The sequence below is a fragment of the Amblyomma mixtum genome, chromosome 10 (genome assembly GCF_055824585.1).
Source record: "Amblyomma mixtum isolate Tamu chromosome 10, ASM5582458v1, whole genome shotgun sequence".
Taxonomy (NCBI): Eukaryota; Metazoa; Arthropoda; class Arachnida; order Ixodida; family Ixodidae; genus Amblyomma; species Amblyomma mixtum.
This window is the reverse complement of record NC_143021.1, coordinates 9,583,723-9,605,514: the sequence shown is the minus strand read 5'-3', so window position 1 is coordinate 9,605,514 and position 21,792 is coordinate 9,583,723. Positions and strand designations below refer to the sequence as shown.

General features: G+C 50.4%; 1 protein-coding gene across 1 annotated transcript; it reads right to left on the bottom strand.

Moving 5' to 3' along the window:
• Window positions 1-3,995: 3,995 nt before the first annotated feature.
• LOC149325102 (uncharacterized) lies at window positions 3,996-8,622 on the bottom strand. Its single transcript, XM_089564188.1, has 4 exons — window positions 8,365-8,622; window positions 5,835-6,114; window positions 4,359-5,271; window positions 3,996-4,008 (listed from the first exon to the last, which is right to left on the bottom strand). Exons 1-4 carry the CDS (start codon window positions 8,620-8,622, stop codon window positions 3,996-3,998), a joined length of 1,464 nt encoding a protein of 487 aa, XP_089420314.1.
• Between the last annotated feature and the right edge of the window lie 13,170 nt (window positions 8,623-21,792).

Here is a 21,792-nt window from a genome sequence, read left to right as displayed (position 1 = left end):
ACATTTCCATCAAATCATTGCAATTCATTGCATCCAATTGTATCGGGCAGTAACTTGTAGTGTATGTGGTGAGGTGGTTGTGTTAATAGTGTCTCTATAGAAGTAGAATTTGTAAGGGAGTGCAAATAGTACTTTTTCCAATTAGAATACGTATACTGGTACACGTCGTCAATGTGTGCAGTTTTTGGAAGGTTAATTGCAGAAAAATACAGTGGAGCTTAATCAAGCGTTGTGTCAATTATTCGAAAAGTATCTGATAATTTGAGAGCAAATTGGATTCATTTAAAATAATTTTGAACATATACTGTTTGATTCGTTCGACTAACTGAAGAGAAATTTATTATATTATGCTGTCCAAAAAGTTGGAACATTCACAAACCCCTAGGCATTGTCCTCATTTTATGTGTGAGAGTTGGGAATGGTATGTATGGGTGTCTGATCTTCATGTCCTGAAAAGGAATTCCTGGTTTGGTGTTGTCTTGCATTACTGTCAATCTCTGGTCGTTTGACTTGTTATCCAGTGCCAGTGTTGAGGTAGCCAGTACTGTATGTTTTGTCCTTAATTTTTCGGAGGTGTGAATGATTTCAAGCTGGCTCTTGCTCAGTTGAGTGTGAATTTGTTTCGAGTCATGTCTTTGTTAGTACATTGGTTAGGTTTTCGTTTTATGAAATAGTGTTGTTGGATGGCTCCCCATTTTTTTTTCAATTTTGGAGCACTTGACTGATTGTGGGTTGGTGTACATCCACTGCACGTGTCCTTTAATTTGTATGCACTCTGATCCATGCCACTGGCTGTTTCCAGAATAAACCATTTCTCGCAAACACTGCGGGGTCAGCATTCTTTATTGTCCTGTCTCATTTCTTGTTTACTCTTTCGAAATATTTTTCTTAGCGTTGTACAACTTTTTCTGCATTCTTACTTGACACTCCCAAAGCTTGGAACTATTTTTACCTGGCTGCATGAAAATCCTGCCTGAGCAGCTTCTTCTCTACTAGGAGAGCAAGGAAATCGAGCCAAGCTGACCCTTGAGGCAGCACTATTTTCTGTCACTGTGTGAATCAACACTATGTTCAAAATTTAAAACTTAACACGGGAAAACAGGCCATATCGAGGTGGTGGCATAATATTCAACGATTCTGAACAAAACGAGTTTTCTTATTCAAGTCACGCGAAATTCAACTTGCGATGAAAAAAAAAAATGTGCGAGAAAGAAAGTTTCACCATGCGGGATTTGAACCCACGCACTGCCATTACCTGTCGACTCTCCAGAGCGACGCGTTAGACCACACGGCCACAGAACACCGCGGAGTGATACACTTCTTTTTATTTTTTTGCGGAGTACTTCCGTAGCCTTCACAGCGTTGCACATGTACCTCGTCGCCACTGGCAGTCAGCTGATGACGGGACCGTAGCGTTGGTAGCGCTCCCTCGCGGTACAAAGCAAAATGTAATAATGCATGAATCGCTCTAAAGCGCTTTAAATCCAAATCTTGCACACTATGAAATGCTTATAAAGGTGTACTAAGTGCATTATAAAATTCAACAAACCTCGTTTGTCTAATTGCACACGCAATGCACTTGGTGGAGCGACACACAAATGAAAAGCGCACCGGCGGTTGGCTCACGTGACCCGTTCTTTCTAGACCGCCCAAGAAGCCCATGAGGTGGCGCCGATGTGATGATAAAGCACGGAATGTATCCAGATAACCCAATGAAGTTGGAGGCGTGACGAGGGTGGGATTTTGTCTTCACTCATCTGAGGGCGTCGCCAGAGCTCGGGAAGATTCCGAGTTTCAGCAAACTCGGGCCTTCCAGCATAGCGCCCCAGGTCTGGCTTCGCGGCAGCTTGCACTCTGCGTTGGTGGTAGCGCCGCCGCCGGGGCTGAAAGGCTGGGAGAGCCAGAACAGTGGAGGTCCTTGAGGTAGAGAGATGTGCACGACATGCGTGGGGCTGCGAATGATTGGTGCCCTTTGTATGTTGTGGACGTGAATGGTGAGGGCTGGGGTCCGACGTCGTATGTAAAAGCTGTGGCAGTTGGTGGGCATAGGCCGTGACGTCGCGTGCTGCCGGATGCAGATGATAGAACACGTAATTCGGGCGTTTGGCGTTTATTTATTTATTTATTTCAAGTTACCCTCTTGGCCCAGAGGGCATTACAGAGGGGTAGTGATGCAGTGAAAAAAAAAACAGTGCAACATACGTAACAAACAGTTCGAAAGAATGTAACAGAGACAAAAAAAAATTAACAGAGGCTAATGTTATGGCACAGTATTTCGGGAAAGCGGGATAAATAATAAAAACAAACGACATATACAAAAAGACAGGCAAAACTGAATACAGGCGCGAACAGGGGATCCCCGGGGCTCGGGGGGTAACAATCTAAAAACTAAACAGAAAGCACTGACATTGTATGAGAAACATAGCTAATGAGTGGCAATACTCGTTAATGTTGGTCGCTAAAAATGGAGAAGAAAGTAGATAACAATATGAAACTACATAAAACACACAACAATATAACTGAAAACTTTCAAACTAAAGGAGTTCGAACAAAAAAAAAACTTCTATGCTTTGTAATGTAAGCATAAGTTTTTCCTGGAAACTTCGACACTGTTTGTAAGCACTAACGCGGCAGGCAGACGATTCCACTCTGTTGCTGTTTTAGGAATGAATGAATACTGATAGGATGTTGTGCGGAAGTGGGGGATACCTACTTTGCACGGATTATCGATGCGCGACGATACATATGTGGGTGATGTGATCAGTGCATTTTTTAGAATTGGATTGGTGTGGTAAATTTTGAAGAAAAGGCACAAACGGGAAATTTTCCTGCGCAGCGACAAGGGTGCTAATGATAAAGTTTCCTTCATGAGTGTTACGCTTGATAAACGACCATAGTCACCGAGAATAAAACGTGCGGAGCGATTTTGGACTGCTTCAAGGGCATTGGTTAATCCGTCGGTATGTGGGTCCCATACTGATGAGGCATATTCGAGTTTAGAGCGAACAAGTGTTTTATAAAGAATTAGTTTCACAGATGACGGTGCCATAGAAAAATTGCGTTTAATATAGCCTAGCATGCGGTTAGCGTTTGCGATAATAGAAATAATGTGTTCATTCCAGGTCAGGTTTGATGTTAGAATAACGCCGAGGTACTTATAAGATCTTATTGATGTTAGTGAAGCATAATTAAGAAAGTAAGAGGGATGGCGTACAATTCCGCGGCGTGAAAAACGCATTACTTTACATTTCGTCGTGTTAAGTGTCATATTCCATGTTCGGCACCAATCGGAAATAACATTAAGATCACCTTGAAGTACAGCTATATCGTTAGTGGTCTTTATTGCCCGGCAGACGACACAATCATCAGCTAACAGTCTGACTGAAGAGTTAAGATTGTTTGGGAGATCGTTAATGTAGATGAGAAATAAAAGAGGGCCGAGAACGGACCCCTGTGGGACACCTGAGGTTACAGGAAGTGATGACGACATGTAACCATTAGCGCGCACGAACTGGGAGCGGTCAGTTAAAAAGCATTCAATCCAGGCTAGTACATTCAGGTCAATATTAAGTTTACTCAGTTTATAAAAAAGAAGGCTATGAGACACTTTATCAAAAGCTCGCCGAAAATCCAAATATATGCAATCAGTGTCGAACCCTTCATCAAGTAAATAATGAATTTCGTTTGTAAACGCAACTAATTGAGTTTCGCATGAGAAATGTTTTCTAAAACCATGCTGAGAGGAAGAAAAAAATGACATCGATTCTAGAAAGCTTGCTAAGTGAGAGAAGATGACGTGTTCCATGATTTTGCATGATATAGAAGTTAAAGATATTGGTCGATAGTTAGTTGCCGTGTGTTTATCACCAGATTTATGAAGCGGAACAATGCTGCCAATTTTCCAGTCGTTAGGCAACATCCCAAGCAGAAGTGATTGTTCAAATATTTTGGATTATGCGATCCCGGAATATGTCTTTGTGCTTTTTAGCACTTTGCTACTGATATTGTCTGGGCCACAGGAAGAAGACAATTTTAAGCGGTCTATTACATTCAACAAACCATCATAGTCAAATATTATTCAATCCATCGGAAATTTAGAAGCAGTGTTGTATATGGGAAGAGGCGAATTAGGGTCATGGGAAAAAGCTTCGGCGAAGGTCTCATTTAGAATGTTGGCGCATTCATTGGTAGACACAATTTTGAACTGTGAGTCAAACAGTGATATTGCTGTGTTTTGTGGATCCTTGATAATGCTCCAGAATTTTTTGGGATTGTTTGATAGAATCGATGGCAGTGTTACGTTAAAAAATTTTTGTTTTGCCTCCTTCAGTGCTTTCTTATAAGTACAGACGGCTGACTTTAGAGCCGACCAGTGCTCCTGCCGTTCGGAATATTTCGCTTTGGAGAAAAGCCTTCTCTTTCTGTTGGCGAGACGTTTCAGTGTCTGGTTGTACCATAGGGCGTGCCGGTTAGTCACTATAGTTTTGCGAGGAATGTGTAGGTTTACTAGGTCAATAAGCTTATTTTTGAATATCATCCAGTTCTCATTAACCGATCTTTCTTCAAATTCGTCAATAAAAGGGCCAAGAAAGACTTCAAGAGCATGGTTAATGGCGAAAAAATGAGCCTTAGAATAGTTGTAGATTGTCTTCTTTTTGTTTCGCGATGTAGCTGCTGGGAGGTTTAATGTAATGTGCAACAACATATGGTCACTTATTCCAGGCATATACCTTATACTAGAAACTAAATCGGGAGCAGTGGTAAGTAATAGATCCAGTATGTTGGAGCTGGAACATGTCACCCTGGTTGACTCTGTAATTACTTGAACCAACGAAAAATTCGAACAAAGCATAGCAAAATTTGATGACTCGGACGACCCATTACTTTCAATACTAGAACAGGACCAGTCAATATCAGGGAAATTGAAATCACCAAACAGCAAAACTGGTAGATTAGGAAACCTGGTGTAGATAGTATTTAAAGTGTCATGAAGATCATGGCAGAATCCGATCGGTGTAGATGGTGCGCGGTAGCGTGCGCAGATTATAAACTTTTGATGGTTGATAGTTATCTGCACGCAAACAAATTCTAAAGAGGTGGCAACATTCACATGAGAAACTTCTATGCATTCAGACACTGCTATTAGTACGCCGCCACCACGGCCTGAAGCACGGTCACAGCGAAATATATGGCAATTTTTCTGCGATGAAAAGAGCTCGTTGTCGCGTACAGAACTGTGCAGCCAAGTTTCCGTTAGCACGATTATGTCAGCTGATGTAGTGTCGGATACACAAGCTAAAGAAACGCAGTTACGGATGACACTACGTACGTTAGTAAAAAGAATCGAGATATCTTTTGTCGTTCGTGTGCGTTCCTGCGCATGGTCGGTCAGCTATGGAGAAGGGCTAGACTGTGGACTGTTGGTGACAACAAGTGTTCTATTTATCTTCTGTACACTATCAGAGCTTGAGCAGTACACGTAGCACTTACTGTTCAAAATAAGTTTATTATACCGGAGGCTAAACGTTGCTGTGGAGACAGCTGCAGGGCGGAACTAGCCTCTGGAGCTTCCAGGGTGGGCGCAGTGCGAACCCCTTCTGGTGGCCAGGAGTCCATATCGCAGTTATGTTTGAAGGGAGGAGACGCTGGTATACAAGAGTCCTTAGACGTATCATCGATGTGCGGGCGAACCTCAGGGATTGAGGCACAAAGGTGTGGTGAGGGGTCGGGAGCCCGGTGCTAATTCGGCGACACCAACTCCAGAGACACACATGGCAACGGGTCTGCGATGGTAGTCCGAAGGGATTGCATCGGGACGCAGAAGGACTGCTCACGAGATTGCAGTGCCTTCGCTTGCACCGACTCGGCACGCAGAGAATGGGGTGGTCGTGCGAGCGCGAAACCGTAGTGCCTGATGACGGCCGCCTTGAGGTCATCGTACAGCGTGGGCCTAAGAGGTGGCAAGGTGAGGTGCTGGAACAGGCCATACGCAAGACGCTGCTTGACGAGGTAGATGCGGATGGCTTGGCTTGAGACGCCATTAGAACGGACTCGCCTTGGCTGGATGGGGCCGAGTGTGACGTGGCCATGGCGCCGCAGGTAGCGAAGGAATGGCTGTGTAGGTGAAGTCGGCGTGGTTGCTTGCCTCGAATTTCCGGAAGTCCGTGGTCAACAGTTGTGGGAGGAGTAGTCCTCATTGAATGAGAGAGCCATGCCGCTTGTTTGAAGAAAGCGGTGGCCAGGTGACCGACGCGGTAACCATGGACGATGATGATGATGTCCTCAGGCCGGACGTTCACTGGAAGCCTATCACTTCATCGTCTTCTACCCGCTGGCACGTGATGTGGCTCTTCAAACACACCGCTGATGCTTGGGAGAACGGCGGCGCTCCCCGCCCCGCCGGATCGTCGTGCTCGTTCGTTTTCGCGCACACAGAACTCACTAATGACTGGTTGAGAGTTTAGAGGCGGATGCTAGCCAATCCAAAACAAGCGCGCTTGAGCAACGTTTTGATTTTGTGATGCGCTGAAACAGTCGCCAGCATCGGAAACAATGAATGTCCGCTAGTGCACCGAATATTTGTGCTCACTATACAGCGGAAGAGCTGCAAGGTAGAAGGAACTTTCCGCTGCTCTTGCAATACTTACATCATTTATTTAAATATGAAAATGAACAGGCCACGGACGAGAAGAAAGAAGCATGCAGCTACTCCATGCGCTCCATGCTCTGGATACACACATTGTTTCCGTGCGCGTCGCCCATTCACAATTACGAGTCGCAGAGGTCGCACGACCGTCTTGGTCGAAAAGCGACCTTCGCAAACGGTCGCATTGGTCGAAACGCGACAGTCACAGGCCAGTCGCTCCTGCTCGATTTTACAGCGAGTCGCAAACCGTTGAATCAGCGAGCGAGCCGACCTTTCGGCAACGACACCGTTCGGGCGACGAACTGAGCTGTTCCTTTGCTGCCCTAGCCGTCGCTAAGCCTAGCCGGTTTCATATCGATACCGCAGATGAGGGAGCTTCGTATCCTGGCCAGCGCTAGTAATTAAGGTGCTGCTTTCGTCACCGCTTTATTAGGAGCTTCGTTTCATAACAATATCAAGGCATGCTCGATTTCCGCGACGCCTTCAGCAGCGGGGCTAGCAGACAATCGTCGAGCCGCACTGGGCAGCAGAAGCAGCAAAGCGGCTATGGGAATAAATCTGCTTGTGTTGCAGTTATCACTTCTACCAGCAACTCGGTATTGGCCAGCGATCTTCAAAAATGAATCATTTTTTTTACATTCCTCTGCCCGAGGGCTTGGTATGAACGCGAACGAGCAATATTGGCGCATTTTTCTGACGCCGGCGGCCGGCATACATGCAGAGAAGCGTGCCTCTGACATCATGACGCTTGTACGACCGCGGTGCACATCAAAACCGTCACGACATCCTTCTCTTCGCTAAGGTCGTCGCAGTACATTGCTAATAGCAGTTTAGAGGACCGAGCGCGAGTGCAGGAGGCGCGGCCAAAGCAGACGAAACTCATGAAAGCGCGCGAACAACGTCATTCCCGAGAGTTCCCGCTTCAAACGAGAATCTAACGAGAAAGGGACCTGCTGGTCGCGCTTGCAATTGTTAACAACTGTGTCGTCAATGTGCTGCCTGATCGCAAGCGACTGCTGGTCGCATGCCCTTAGCGACTCGCAAGGGTGAATATTAATGGGCCCTGCGCTGGTTGCAGAAAGACACACAGCAGCATGCCGGCATCGCGACTATAGCATGGAGCAGAGAGCCAATGTCAAGGGAGATGTCTAGTATACAGAAGCAAGAGAATTGTGCACTTGTGGCTTCGTCGGGCGCCGTACTTTTCAATCCGGCCCGAGCGCAGTCCGCTAGACGTATGCCCAAGTAATGGCAGACTCACCGCAGTTCGCGCGCCGCGCACCAGATGGCGCTGAATTTTCTAAAGGGTCTGTTGCACATGGTGGCTCTGAGGTTGCCGCAGGATCAGCATAGTGTGGCCGTTGATGGTCAGCTTGGGTGAATCGAAGATGCCCCTGCACTTTCACAACGTACCTCACAGCACTCACAACTTGGTGCACCACACCTTCCTCCCAAGAGTCATGTTCACCGCGCACTGTCTTCACGTACACGCGATAACCTTGGCGAAACGCACGCTGAGCACCACGCGACACATCACGCTCTTCTTTCATGTCAACTTGTTTTTGTTGCATATCACCGACAAAGCGTTTGATCAAAGAAAGATTTGTACGCGGTGGACGCTTTAGAAACAACTGCGCAGGCGTTTGTCCCGTCACACTGCTTGGTGTATTTCTGTAGGCGACAAGAAAATTATCAATGCACTCCTGAAGCGAACCCACGCGACTGTCATCGCGTTCCATGACCTCCTTTAGCACCGATCGTTTCATCGTCTTCACGGTGCGTTCTGCCGCACCATGGGACGCGGGGTGATATGACGGGGTATGGAAGAGCTTGATACCATTGTTCTCCAAGAAGTCAGAGAACTCTGCAGACGTGAACTGCGGCCCATTTTCACTGTATAATGTTTCAGGCAGTCCGTAGGCTGCAAAGGCAGTCCTTAGTTTCTCAGTTGTCTTGTTGACAGACTTTGATGACATCGGCCAAACTTCTACCCATTTAGAGAAAGAATCAACTAGAACAAGGAACACATTAGGGTTTTTGCAGGAAAAATCAACGTGGACTCGCTTCCAGAACCTGGACGGGCAGTTCCACGGATGGAGCGGCACGGGTTGAGCAGATGGTTGGACTGCTTGACAGATTTTGCACTTTCTGACGTACATCTCGATAGCTTGATCCATACCAGGCCACCACACAAAGCTTCTGGCAAGCATTTTCGTGCGGGTGCTACCTGGATGTTCGTCATGAAGCAAATCCAACATGCGTTCCCTCAACTGATCCGGTATTACCACTCGAGTACCGCATGCTAGGCATCCTTGCTCAAGTGACGGCTCATAACGGCGCATGTGATACGTCTTCATTTCCTCAGGGTATTGGTTTCGCCAACCATTCAGTGTGCATTCACACACACGACTCAAAGTCAGATTACGTTTTGTGGCTTTAGGAACATTCGCAGCATATAACGACAGGCTCTCGAACACTGCTAGGCATTCTTCTGCTGCATCAGTAGCTTTCTCAGCCTGCGGTAATCTGGAGAGCGCGTCCGCTGCTTCCAGGTTCTTGCCTTTGCGATACTTAAGCCGATAATTGTAAGCAGCATGGCCCAACGCTGCATGCGCACTGAGACGCGGTGGTCGGCAGCGGGAGCGGTCGCACTCCACGTCGGCTCTGCCAGTGATCGCTGTTATTCGCTGTCCTCCACTCTTTCCTCAAGCAAGCTTGGCACCATAGTCTCCGACAACCTAAGCGGCATCCGTGAACACTATATTTGCCAAGGTGCGCTGAGTTTGGTTCAATTTTCAGTGCATTTAAGACTTTGGCACGCCTCTGCGGCGTTAAGCCTAGTGGTGACAAGGCCTGCGCCGGCCGCGTTCGGGGATTCCCCGTCGGGGAGGTCCCAGGCCAAGTCACCGGATACGATCCTACCTCCCTAAGGATTCTTAACATGTAAACAGTGGTATGCTCTTCCCAGCGAGGAAGAATATCTTCAAGACATGGTTCGCGTATGGCGCGGACGGAAAAAGACGAAGGCCTCCAGGGACGCCAACGCGGACGCCGGCCAGCAACGGGTGGCGGGACGCTCTGTGCATGCGTAGGGCGAGAACGCGCTCCTCGTAGCTGTACAACAAACCAAACAACCACGGTGGCAGCAGCAGCGTACGCCTCGCATCGGGAAAGAAGAAATTATCGTGGTGCTCAAGCCACGAGAGACCATCGACCTGAAGGCTACCTTAGGTCCTGGTCAAGCCGGCGCGGCCGTTCGCAGCATCCTCGGGGACGCGGCAAGTGTGGGACTTGCAGTATGGCCCGTGTGGGACCAAAACTTTCTAGTGTGCACACTGAAATCTGTAGAAGCTGCGGAGAAGCTGCTCCGGGACATCATGCTGCCGGTCGGAGGCCGCAAGCTATTACTCCGGGGCCACCCTAAGCTCTCCGGGGACTTCTGCAAGGGTGTCATTATCGTGTCTCCGGACGAGACGTCCGAAAGCGTGAGGTCAAAACAGCGAGGACCCCAACGTGGTATCTGTGCACAAACTGGGAAAAACCCAGGTTGCTGTGAACGCCTTTGTGGGCACAAGGGTGCCGCGGACCGTGCTCTGTAGTTGCGAGCGTCTCCCCGTTCGCTTCTACAAGAAGACGATCCCTGCTTGCCCTCGCTGTGGCACGGTGGGGCATCGGGCCGACGCCTGAGACGCGCCTCAGCAGTCGGGAAGAGCGGACGTTTCTCACGTTGGCTCCGCCGAATTTAATGTTCCTTTCCCGAAGCATTTGCCGAAGCGCTTCAACACCATCTGGCTACACTTCCAGAACAACGAGAGCCACCCACCCTTGTTCAGGTGGGACAATTTTTTCAAATCCTTCGAGAATTTGAAGACTAAGCGGATCGCGTGAGTTGCTAAGCCTAACAGCTAGGCCACGACTCAGCTGCCCGCCGCGGCTCTGCGGGCAAACTCTGCCGCAAACCATGGAGGGGATGCAGATCGGAGGGGATGCAGGAGGGGATGCAGATCGTCACCCGGAGGGGATGCAGTTCGTCACCCGGAGGGGATGCAGATCGTCACCACGCCACAGGCGAAAACCCCTGTTTTCGACAAGGTTACGGAGGCTATTATCCAACGCAAGATAGAAGAGTGGGAACGCGCATCAGCCCGTGACAACCACTCGGCACGGCAGAAAGGCCGAACGCCAGATGGACGCGTCACCGCGGCAGGGGATACGCCGCTGCAGCAGACGCCCCGCACGCAAATCAAGCGTTGGAAGCCTCCTCCGCAGCCACGTCTGGACAAGCAAGATGCAGTGATCATTATAAAACCTAAAGGAACGCTGGATCTCAGCAAATTCAGGGGAAGCAACGCGGTCGGAAACGCCTTGCACATTGCAGCTGGCGTCGACAAGGGCTCAGCCGAGCTCAGCGTTTGGCCCATATGGAAACAGAACATCATCGTCGTCGGGGTGCGAGACGTCCAAATAATCAGAAAGATCCTGGCAATTCAAGAAATTCAGCTTGGGGACAAGGCACACGCAGTGTACTCCTACCTCCGCCCCTCCGACGACACTTGCAAAGGAGTAATACAAGTGAACCCGAGGGTTTCCGACGAAGACATCACGAAAGCGCTTCGCTCCCCGGACGCGCCAGTGGTGAGCGTGAGGAAATTAGGTTCCTCCAACGTGGCGACCATCACGTTTGAAGAAAGAAAGGTTCCGTTTCACGTCTTCTACTACGGTGAAGCGGTTCCTGTACGCCTATACAAGAAAACAACGCCAGCCTGCGCACTGTGCGGGAAACTTGGACACCGGGCGGATGTTTGCCCTTGCCGTTCGAAGTCAAGATATCCGCAGTGCGGTCAGCAAGATGTTCCAGAATCCCACGACTGCTAACCCAAGTGCACGGTCTGCGAAGGTCCACATCCCATGGGGTCTAATCAATGCAAGTAGAAGTACCGAACATCACAAACAACCAAGCCCAAGACAGGACAAGTCAACCACCGGTCAAGATCCAGGCTTCGCAACCGGTCCGGCAGCAGAGGCCCATCGAGCAGCGGGGACCGACTGACCCACCAGGCCAAGTCCTCCACCAACAACTCAGCACCACCCGGCTCACGCTCTGCAAGCAATGGACCTGGGACTACCGATAAGGTGTCGCACAACAACGGCAGTCGTCCAGCCGAGAAGACAACAGGACCCCATAACAAGGAGCAGCGCAACGGCAGCAAGGTGAGCTGGGCAGATGTAGCTGCCTCCTCCCCCGAAGCGTTGTCTTACAAACGACTTAAAGCAGAGATTGAACAACTAAAATCAGAAAATAGCCCATTGAAACAGCAGTTAGGCATCACAGTCAATCCAAACAACACATTACCTCCATCGACGCAACAGGCATGTCCGATGGAAGAAGATAAGGCAGAGCTAACCCCTCCGTCTCCACACCAGTTAGATACTAGCATCCCCGAGAGGCAAGCAACTACACCAGACGCACCCCACCAGGCACCAACTCCGCAGGCACCACCCCCGCAGGCACTAAAGCAGCAATATACAGAGCACCCCCAAACCCAGGAACACATCACTCGCTTGGAAAAAACAATTCAAGACCTCATTGAAAATAAATTACAAATTATGATCGAGACGAAAATCAAAAGCATGTTCGAATCAGTTATTAAACCCATGATGGAAAACCTCGAACCAGTTCTAATAAGGATGCAATCGCAGGAGATTATAATTCACCGCAAACTTCAGGAACTGTCAGATGCTTCTCACAACAAGGGCACAAAGATACAGGGTAAAATGGGAACTCGTCTACTAAGCACTCAGCCAGATCCACAACTTGAGGGCGCACCACATGATGAGGCCCACGTTTCTAGTGTTCAGCATGGCTCCACAACGCAGACATAAACTTACTATCCTACAGTGGAACTGCAGGGGACTAAAACGGAAGAGGGAAACATTACAGCAATACATAGACTCACTTCCCGATACGCCGCAAGTAATAGCCCTGCAAGAAGTGAATATGGAGGCTAAGATCCGAGGATACTCAACACATCAAACAAATCCCTCGACATCCATCTTGGTCCACAAATCATGCACGGCAACCACTGTAGACCTTAATCTAGACACCGACATCGAATATACCTTCATAAAGCTACTACCACAGCACAGAAACAGCATGGGCACCTGCATACTCAATATTGTCACGTAGTGGTGACTGCAGTACGGCGAACAGGAAAACAGCGAGAACGTCTTCGAAACGAAACGCTTTATTCGGGCTGACTTGCGCCTGCAAAGAACTGAATCACTCGGCGGCGTAGAAACAAGCGTACTCGGCGGTCGTTGAACGGAATGCCCGCCGCTGTCGGCCGTGCTCTTTTTAAAGCTGATAGCGAGCATTCGAGATAAAGCTTAGGAAGTTATTAGAACCTTCTGGCACAAACTAGAACCGACTCCGTCCGGATGCGATCAATCGAGATAATTCTAGGCGCGTCTTGCGTCACAAACGAAGCGATAATAAGGGAGTAATTACTCATTGACATCCACCCAAGCGCAGCCATACGGCTACAAAGGAAAGCTATACAGCTTTCTCAGAAACCTCGTAGTTAAAGAAAAATTCGTCCTGGTCCGGGGTTCGAACCCAGGACCACCGCTTCACCGGAGCAGTCGCTCTACCAATTGAGCTAACCAGGACGGCTAGCTTATGGTAGGGCGAGAGCGAATTGATCAATAACTCGAAGTGGGAACTGTGTTGGTCAAATGTTTAGGGGAATCCCCCAAGGTGGAGTAGATTTGTAATAAGGGAGTAATTACTCGTTGACATCCACCCAAGCGCAGCCATACGGCTACAAAGGAAAGCTAACAGCTTTCTCAGAAACTTCGTAGTTAAAGAAAAATTCGTCCTGGTCCGGGGTTTCCTTTGTAGCCGTATGGCTGCGCTTGGGTGGATTTCAATGAGTAATTACTCCCTTATTACAAATCTACTCCACCTCGGGGGATTCCCCTAAACATTTGACCAACGAAGCGCTAAAGCGGCGGGCCGGCAGCCTTGAAGCATGAACAAATAAACACAACAAACAAACGCTACAAAGATTCGCGGCATTACTCCCCTCTCAAAGAAGCATCGACTCGATGCTTTAGAACATAATGCGGCTATCAACAATCAAAAACGGATTGTGCAAAAATAAACACCGAATGTGGAAACACGGCGTCCTTTAGCGTGCATGATAGGGCTTTAGACGTACGACATGGACTACTTCGGGTCGTACGCGGCGTCGCTGGGATACAGTCATTTGGTCAGGGACGACTTAATAGTCCAATTCACCTAGCCGACGAAGAACCTTGTACGGGCCGAAATAGCGTCGCAAAAGCTTTTCGCTCAATCCTCGGCGGCGAATGGGCGTCCAAACCCAGACTCGGTCTCCTGGCTTGTATTCCGCGTTGCGTCTTCGTAGGTTGTAGCGTGTGGCGTCGGCCCGCTGCTGGTCTTTGATCCTTAATCGGGCAAGTCTTCGGGCTTCTTCTGCGCGTTGTAGGTAGGCGGCGACGTCGACGTTATCTTCCTCGTTAACGTTCGGTAGCATGGCGTCCAGCGTGGTCATGGCCTCTCTGCCATGGACGAGCCTAAAAGGCGTCATCTGGGTGGTCTCCTGCACTGCAGTGTTGTAGGCGAAGACTACGTAAGGCAAGATGACGTCCCAGGCCTTGTGTTCGGCATCGACATACATGGCGAGCATATCGGCGATGGTTTTGTTGAGGCGCTCGGTCAGTCCGTTGGTCTGCGGGTGGTATGCAGTTGTTCTCCGGTGGCTGGTTTGACTGTAATGGAGGATGGCTTGCGTCAGTTCCGCCGTGAATGCTGTTCCTCTGTCAGTGATGAGCACATCGGGGGCGCCATGTCGCAGAAGAATGTTCTCCACGAAAAATTTGGCGACTTCTGCTGCTGTTCCGTTCGGTAGAGCTTTTGCCTCGGCGTAGCGGGTCAGGTAGTCGGTCGCTATAATGATCCACTTATTTCCAGATGTTGATTTCGGGAACGGGCCAAGCAAGTCCATGCCGATCTGCTGAAAGGGCCTTGAGGGGGTTCAATTGGGTTCAGAAATCCTGCTGGTCGGGTTGGAGGGGTCTTTCGTCGCTGACAATCTCGGCAGGTTTTCACATAATGTGCGACATCGGCAGACAGTCGGGGCCAGTAATACTTGTCTTGAATGCGGCGGAGGGTGCGAGAAAACCCCAGATGTCCAGCTGTCGGCTCGTCGTGTGAGGCCTGAAGAACTTCTCCGCGCAGACTTACAGGTACAACAAGGAGGTAGGCTGTCTTGTTCGCTGCAAAGTTCTTCTTCACGAGGACATCGTTCTGTAAACAGAACGAAGACAATCCTCGCTTGAACGAGGCGGGGGGTGAAGAAACCTTGCCTTCCAAGTATTCGATGAGGCATTTTATGTCGGGGTCCGCGCGTTGCTGTTGTACAAAAGAGCTGGAGCTGATGGGCCCCAAGAAGGCGTCCTCATCGTCGTCCGGCGGCGGTGCATCTACAGGGGCTCGTGACAGGCAGTCGGCGTCAGAGTGCTTGCGTCCGGACTTGTAAACGACGGTTACATCAAACTCCTGGAGCCGCAGGCTCCATCGAGCGAGGCGGCCGGAGGGGTCCTTCAAACTGGCGAGCCAGCACAGTGCGTGGTGATCGCTGACCACCTTGAACGGTCGTCCGTACAGGTAGGGGCGGAATTTCGACGTAGCCCAGATGATGGCAAGGCACTCCTTCTCAGTTGTCGAATAATTAGCTTCGGCTTTGGATAGGGAACGGCTAGCGTACGCGATGACCTTCTCCACTCCGTCAATTTTCTGAACGAGGATAGCGCCTAGGCCCACACTACTTGCGTCGGTACGAATTTCAGTCTCGGCGTTTTCATCAAAGTGCGCAAGGATCGGTGGGGACTGTAAACGGCGCTGAAGTTCCTTGAAGGCTTCTATTTGCGGCGCTTCCCATTTAAATGGCACATCTGCCTTTGTCAGGTGGGTCAGTGGCTCGGCGATGCGCGAAAGGTTTTTGACGAAACGTCGGTAATACGCGCACAGTCCGAGGAATCTGCGCACAGCTTTCTTATCGGCCGGTGGCGGAAACATTGCGATAGCAGCCGTTTTCTGCGGGTCTGGCCGTATTCCCTCCTTGCTAACAATGTGGCCTAGAAACAGCAGCTCTTCATAGGCAAAGTGGCACTTCTCTGCTTTCAAGGTTAGCCCGGACGATTTGATTGCGTCTAGTACTGTTCGAAGCCTTTTCAGGTGCTCCTCAAAGCTCGAGGCGAATACAACGGCGTCATCTAAATATACCAGACAAATCTGCCACTTCAGGCCTGCCAGCACTGTATCCATTACTCGTTGAAATGTCGCTGGTGGGGAACAGAGACCAAACGGCATCACCTTGAACTCGAAGAGGCCATCTGGAGTGATGAATGCGGTCTTCTCGCGATCTCTTTCATCGACCTCAATTTGCCAGTAGCCGCTCTTGAGGTCCATCGATGAGAAATATCTGGCGTTGCAGAGCCGGCCCAGTGTGTCGTCGATGCGAGGGAGGGGGTAGACGTCCTTCTTTGTGATGTTCTTCAAGCTTCGCTAATCAACGCAGAATCGAAGTGCACCGTCTTTCTTTCTCACTGGAACGACAGGTGCCGCCCAGGGGCTCTTTGAAGGCTGGATAACGTCGTCGCGTAGCATTTCTTCCACTTGGTCCCGGATGGCTTGTCGTTCTCGCAGCGACACTCGGTAGGGGCTCTGGCGGAGAGGTCGGGCGTGCTGGTCGATTATAATGCGATGTTTGGCAATTGGCGTTTGTCGGACTTTTGGCGACGACGAGAAGCACTGGCTGTAGCTCCGAAGGAGATTGCGGATCTGGTCTTGTCTGGTCCGGGGCAGGGCTGGGTTTATGTCGAAAGTGGGCGAGTTCTCTAGGTCAGGTGAATCTTCTACGGATGGATCGGAGAGGGCGAATGAGTCTCGTACGTCGGATATTTCGTCGAGGAAAGCAATCGTCGTTCCTCTGTTAACGTGCCGGTATTCTTCGCTGAAGTTTGTCAGGAGTACTTCGGCTTGTCCTTTCCGGAAATGTGCGATGCCTCTGGTGATGCCGATTCCTCGATCGAGAAGCAACTGCATGTTCCCCTCGATAACGGCCGCTGTGTTATTCGCTTCCGTGGCGCCTACGGTGACAATGACACTTGAGCGGGGTGGGACACTCACTTGTTCCTCCAGGACACTAAGGTCAACATGATGTTCCGGATTTCTCATCGACGGAATGGCCTCGTCCGTGGAAAGTGTGATCATCTTGGATCGCAGGTCGATGATCGCCTGATGCTCAATGAGGAAATCCATGCCCAAGATCACTTCGCGGGAACATTGGCGTAGCACTACGAAGGTCGCCGGATAGGTATGTCCCTTGAGAGTCACTCGCGCTGTGCATCGTCCTGATGGCATAATGAGGTGGCCCCCTGCGGTGCGAATATGTGGGCCGTCCCATGCGGTCGTTACTTTCCTCAGCTGCGCAGCGAATGGTCCGCTCATCACCGAATAATCGGCTCCTGTGTCGACTAGAGCGGTGACTTTCCAGCCGTCGAGAACCACTTCTAAGTCGGATGTCCTGGCTCTGGAGTTACACGTCGTCCTCGGCGTCGGGTTACGGCTTCGTCGGGTATGTGAATCGTGGGTGGGGCGTGTGGTAGGAGCTTTTCTTGATGGCGGCGTAGTTTTGAAGGCAGTTTGCGTCGTATTCGAGGTTGTTGTATGCGTCGTCGGCGTAGTATGTGCGGAGTCTTCATACGGCGTGGTCGCTGGAGGATCTTCGTCGTTTCCTCGGCAAGCAACCTGACCTCCACAAGTTGCTTTGTTTAGTTTCCCCTACGGGGGCTAGGGGGCCTTCCTCGGACAGCCGCGGCGTAGCTTCGGCCCGGTGATGGAAATCGTGCGGTGGACGGCGACGGGGAGCGGGAAAAACGGCTTGAAGACACGTACTCCCCTCTACGTAGGTAGTCGTCAATTTCCTGTGGTCGCTGGCCGGGGAGCGGTCAAGGGGCGTCGAAGGCGAAACCTCGCAGCCCGATGCGTCTGTACGGGCAGTGGCGAAGTATGTGCCCGGCGTGGCCACAATGGAAACACAGTGGGCGGTTGTCGGGAGTCCGCCACTCATCGCATTTCCTAAAGCTGTTGCGTCGGTCGTAATGTGGGCGCGCAGGAGCTTGGGGCCGTCCTTCTTGTAGAGCTGGTGAGCGTCGAAGAGGGCTTGGGGGGTCTCGTCGAGGCGCAGGACTGCGTAGTGCGGCGGCGTAGTTCATGGCTACAACTTCCGTTGGTGTTGTCTGTGACGGGGAGCCAAGTGCATGCTGTACTTCTTCGCGGATGATGTCCGTGAACGACGCCACCCGAGTCTGCTGCGTCGGCTGTGTTGGCGATGGCAGCAGTCGGCGAAGTTCTTCGCGAACAATTTCGCGTATGAGATCACGAAGGTTACCTCCACTTGCGCGGGTATCTTCGGGGGGCTCGCCGACAGTACTTCAAGTGGTCGGTTGTAGTGCCGGGTCCGGGCGTTCAGGGTCTTTTCGATGGTTCAAGCTTCAGCTTCAAACTCGGTGACGGTTGTTGGAGGATCCCGGATCAGTCCAGCGAAGAGTTGCTCCTTCACGCCTCGCATTAGGAAGGAGAGTTTCTTTTCTTCGTTCATGTCAGGGTTGGCGCGCTCGAAAAGGCGTTTCCTATCTTCCACATACGCAGTCACGGTCTCGTTCGGGCGTTGGAATCGCGACTGCAGCAGGATCTCCGCTCTTTCCTTGCGTACGACGCTTGTGAACGTAGCCAGTAGTTGCTTCTTGAAGGTCGCCCAGGTCGTGAGGGAAGATTCGTGGTTTTCGAACCACGTTCTGGCGGAGCCGTCCAATGCAAAATAAACGTTACGAAGCTTAGCGCTGTCGTCCCAGGCGTTCAGCGCTGCTATACGATCGTACATGCCCAGCCAGTCTTCCCCATCTTCGTGTGGTTCTCCACGAAAAGTCGGTGGCTCACGGGGCTGGCGAAGCACGACGGGCGTTGGCTGTGCACCAGGTTCCATCTTGGGGGGCATAGCAGGCCAGCACCTCCACCAGATGTCACGTAGTGGTGACTGCAGTACGGCGAACAGGAAAACAGCGAGAACGTCTTCGAAACGAAACGCTTTATTCGGGCTGACTTGCGCCCGCAAAGAACTGAAGCACTCGGCGGCGGCGGCGTAGCAACAAGCGTGCTCGGCGGTCGTTGAACAGAATGCCCGCCGCTGTCGGCCGTGCTCTTTTTAAAGCTGATAGCGAGCATTCGAGATAAAGCTTAGGAAGTTACTAGAACCTTCTGGCAAAAACTAGAACCGACTCCGTCAGGATGCGATCAATCGAGATAATTCTAGGCGCGTCTTGCGTCACAAACGAAGCGATAAAGCGGCAGGCCGGCAGCCTTGAAGCATGAACAAATAAAAACAACAAACAAACGCTACAAAGATTCGCGGCAATATATATAGTCGCCCCAAACAGCACCGGGTTGCCTTTGACACGATCTTTCTTAAAGCACTAAGAGAAGCCCAAAAAGCTCCCTTAGTATATAGTTGGCGACTTTAATGCTTCTAGCCCCCTGTGGGGCTACCCGAGGGAAGACGCGAAAGGCAGAAAACTAGCATCCACCATCGCTGACATGGCCTTGACCCTACGCACGGACCCGCAGCACCCGACGCGAGTCGGCACCACCGTAACGGGGGATACTTCCCCCGACCTCACGCTCGTCCGCAATGCCCGCAACTATGAGTGGCTCAATACGGGAGAAACGCTAGGCAGTGACCACTACGTGCTGCAGACTATCTTCGAAAGTAACAAGCACGGCAAACCACGAGGGCAAGCCAGAATTACAGACTGGGAGACATTCAGGAAGGACACCAAACTAACAACATCGGAACAAATAACCAGTTACGAAGATTGGCGGCCTCCATTCTCGACCTTAAAGAAAATCTCACAAAGTCCCTCTCCACCACGGAGGACCACCCAGCTGTTGACAACCACCTCCTACACCTTTGGGAAGCAAGACGTAGTCTTATAAAACGGTGGAAAAAACAAAGACACAATCGGAAACTAACACTTCGAATAGCCAAGCTTACTATTCAAGCAGACCAATACGCATGGGACCTCGCTCGCACCAGTTGGCTAACAAAGTGCGAATCCCTCAAAGGCCGCCTACACACCAAGGCCACGTGGAACCTCCTGCGATGCCTAATTGACCCTCCGAAAGCGAAGAGTGAACAACACAGAAATTTGCATCGAGCCCTACACAGCTTCCAAGGCACAGATCAGGAACTCGTGCACGGATGAACTCAAGCGTCGCTATATCTGCGCCGCGAGAGACCAACAACCCTACAATAAGGAGCACCGAGGGCAACCGAACGAACACCAAGATAGAGACTTCACTCTGGAGGAAATCATTGCAGCACTAGCAGATATGCGCCGAGGCACAGCCCCGGGACTAGAAAAATTAAGGTCGGACTTCTGGCCAACCTCGGCATAGAGGCTCTGCAGCAACTCACGGATTACATAAATGAATGCTGGCGCACCGGCACCATTCCACAAGCATGAAAAACAGCCAATGTACACTTTATCCCGAAGCCCGGCAAAAAAATCAGCGCCGAAAAACTGCGCCCCATATCCCTCACGTCGTGCACAGGAAAACTCATGGAAAAGGCAGTCCACACCCGTCTCTCTATCTTGAGGACAACGAGCTACTGCCACACACGATGTTTGGGTTCAGGGCACACTTGTCCACCCATGATGTGCTTCTGCAAATCAAACGCGAAGTCATCGATCCCGCACGCACAAACAGTAACCGAGCGCTTCTAACACTCGACCTCAAAAGAGCGTTTGACAATGTCAAACACTCCACAATCCTCAACAGCCTCCACAGCACGAACTGTGGCCAGCGAGTCTACTCGTACATCTGTGATTTCCTTACGGACAGAACCGTCAACATCAGCACCGGCACAAAACACACAATGCAAGTGAAGATGGGCATGAGAGGGACTCCGCAAGGGGCAGTACTATCCCCACTTCTCTTCAATATTGCACTCCTAGATCTCCCACCTCTTCTCCATCAGGTACAGGACATAGGCCACGCCCTGTACGCTGATGTTATAACCATCTGGACAACCACAGGAAGTGTGGGAATGATTGAAGAACAACTACAAACAGCGGCGACAACAGTTCAAAATTATGCACGGGCGTGTGGACTAACGTGCTCACCCGAAAAATCCGAACTCATAGTCTTCCGTCAACGCAAGAATCAGGACACCATCAACATCCGCGTAGACAACTAACCCATCAAGGAAGTTCAGACCCTCAAGATACTGGGTCTGTACATAAATAACAACGGCAACAACCTACACACCCTCCGGAAACTACGGCTCGTGAGCGATCAAGTCGCCAGGATGATCGCCAGGATAACGACGCGCAAATCAGGGATGCGAGAAGACGATACTCTGAGACTGGTGCAGGCTTTCGTTGTAAGCCGCGTCGTCTACGTAGCGCCCTACCTCCGCCTCAAGAAGCGTGACATCAAAAACCTCGACATCATAATCAGAACAGCCTACAAGAAGGCCCTGGGACTCCCTCTTGCGACATCGACGGACCGGTTCTTGCGACTGGGTGTGCACAACACGATAGATGAGCTGATAGAGGCACTCGTCACGGCGCAGGTGGTACGGCTCTCCACAACTCGGACTGGTCGACAAGTCCTGAGTGATTTAAACATCAATTGCCCCCGACAGCTACACACCAAAACCGACATCCCAGCCTCATGGAGAGGACAAATCAGAAAGAAAGACATATACAAGATAGAGATGGTGCAAAGGAAAGCGGTTAGGTTTATTTATAACAAATACAGGAGGTTAGACTCACCTACAACACTAATGAAAACCAGCCATATTCCATTACTTGAAGTACGCAGTAAAATTTCCCGTCTGTTGTTTATGCATAACCTTTTAACACATAAACTAAACATACCCCGCCCTGTAATTCTCAAACAATTGTCGCGCCGAACACACCATTCACGAATTCATTTGCTGGAACCCATTTTCGCAAAGACTGACTCATTCAAGCACAGTTTTTTTCCGCGGACT

What these genes read in the sequence shown, in the direction of transcription:
- LOC149325102 (XM_089564188.1), bottom strand. Translation starts at nt 8,622, where the DNA reads ATGTCATCAAAGTCTGTCAACAAGACAACTGAGAAACTAAGGACTGCC. An exon ending in TGGAACGCGATGACAGTCGC is followed by an intron (nt 6,115 to 8,364) that starts GTGGGTTCGCTT and finishes TCACCTACACAG; the next exon opens with CCATTCCTTCGCTACCTGCG. An exon ending in AGCGAAGGCACTGCAATCTC is followed by an intron (nt 5,272 to 5,834) that starts GTGAGCAGTCCT and finishes ACACTACATCAG; the next exon opens with CTGACATAATCGTGCTAACG.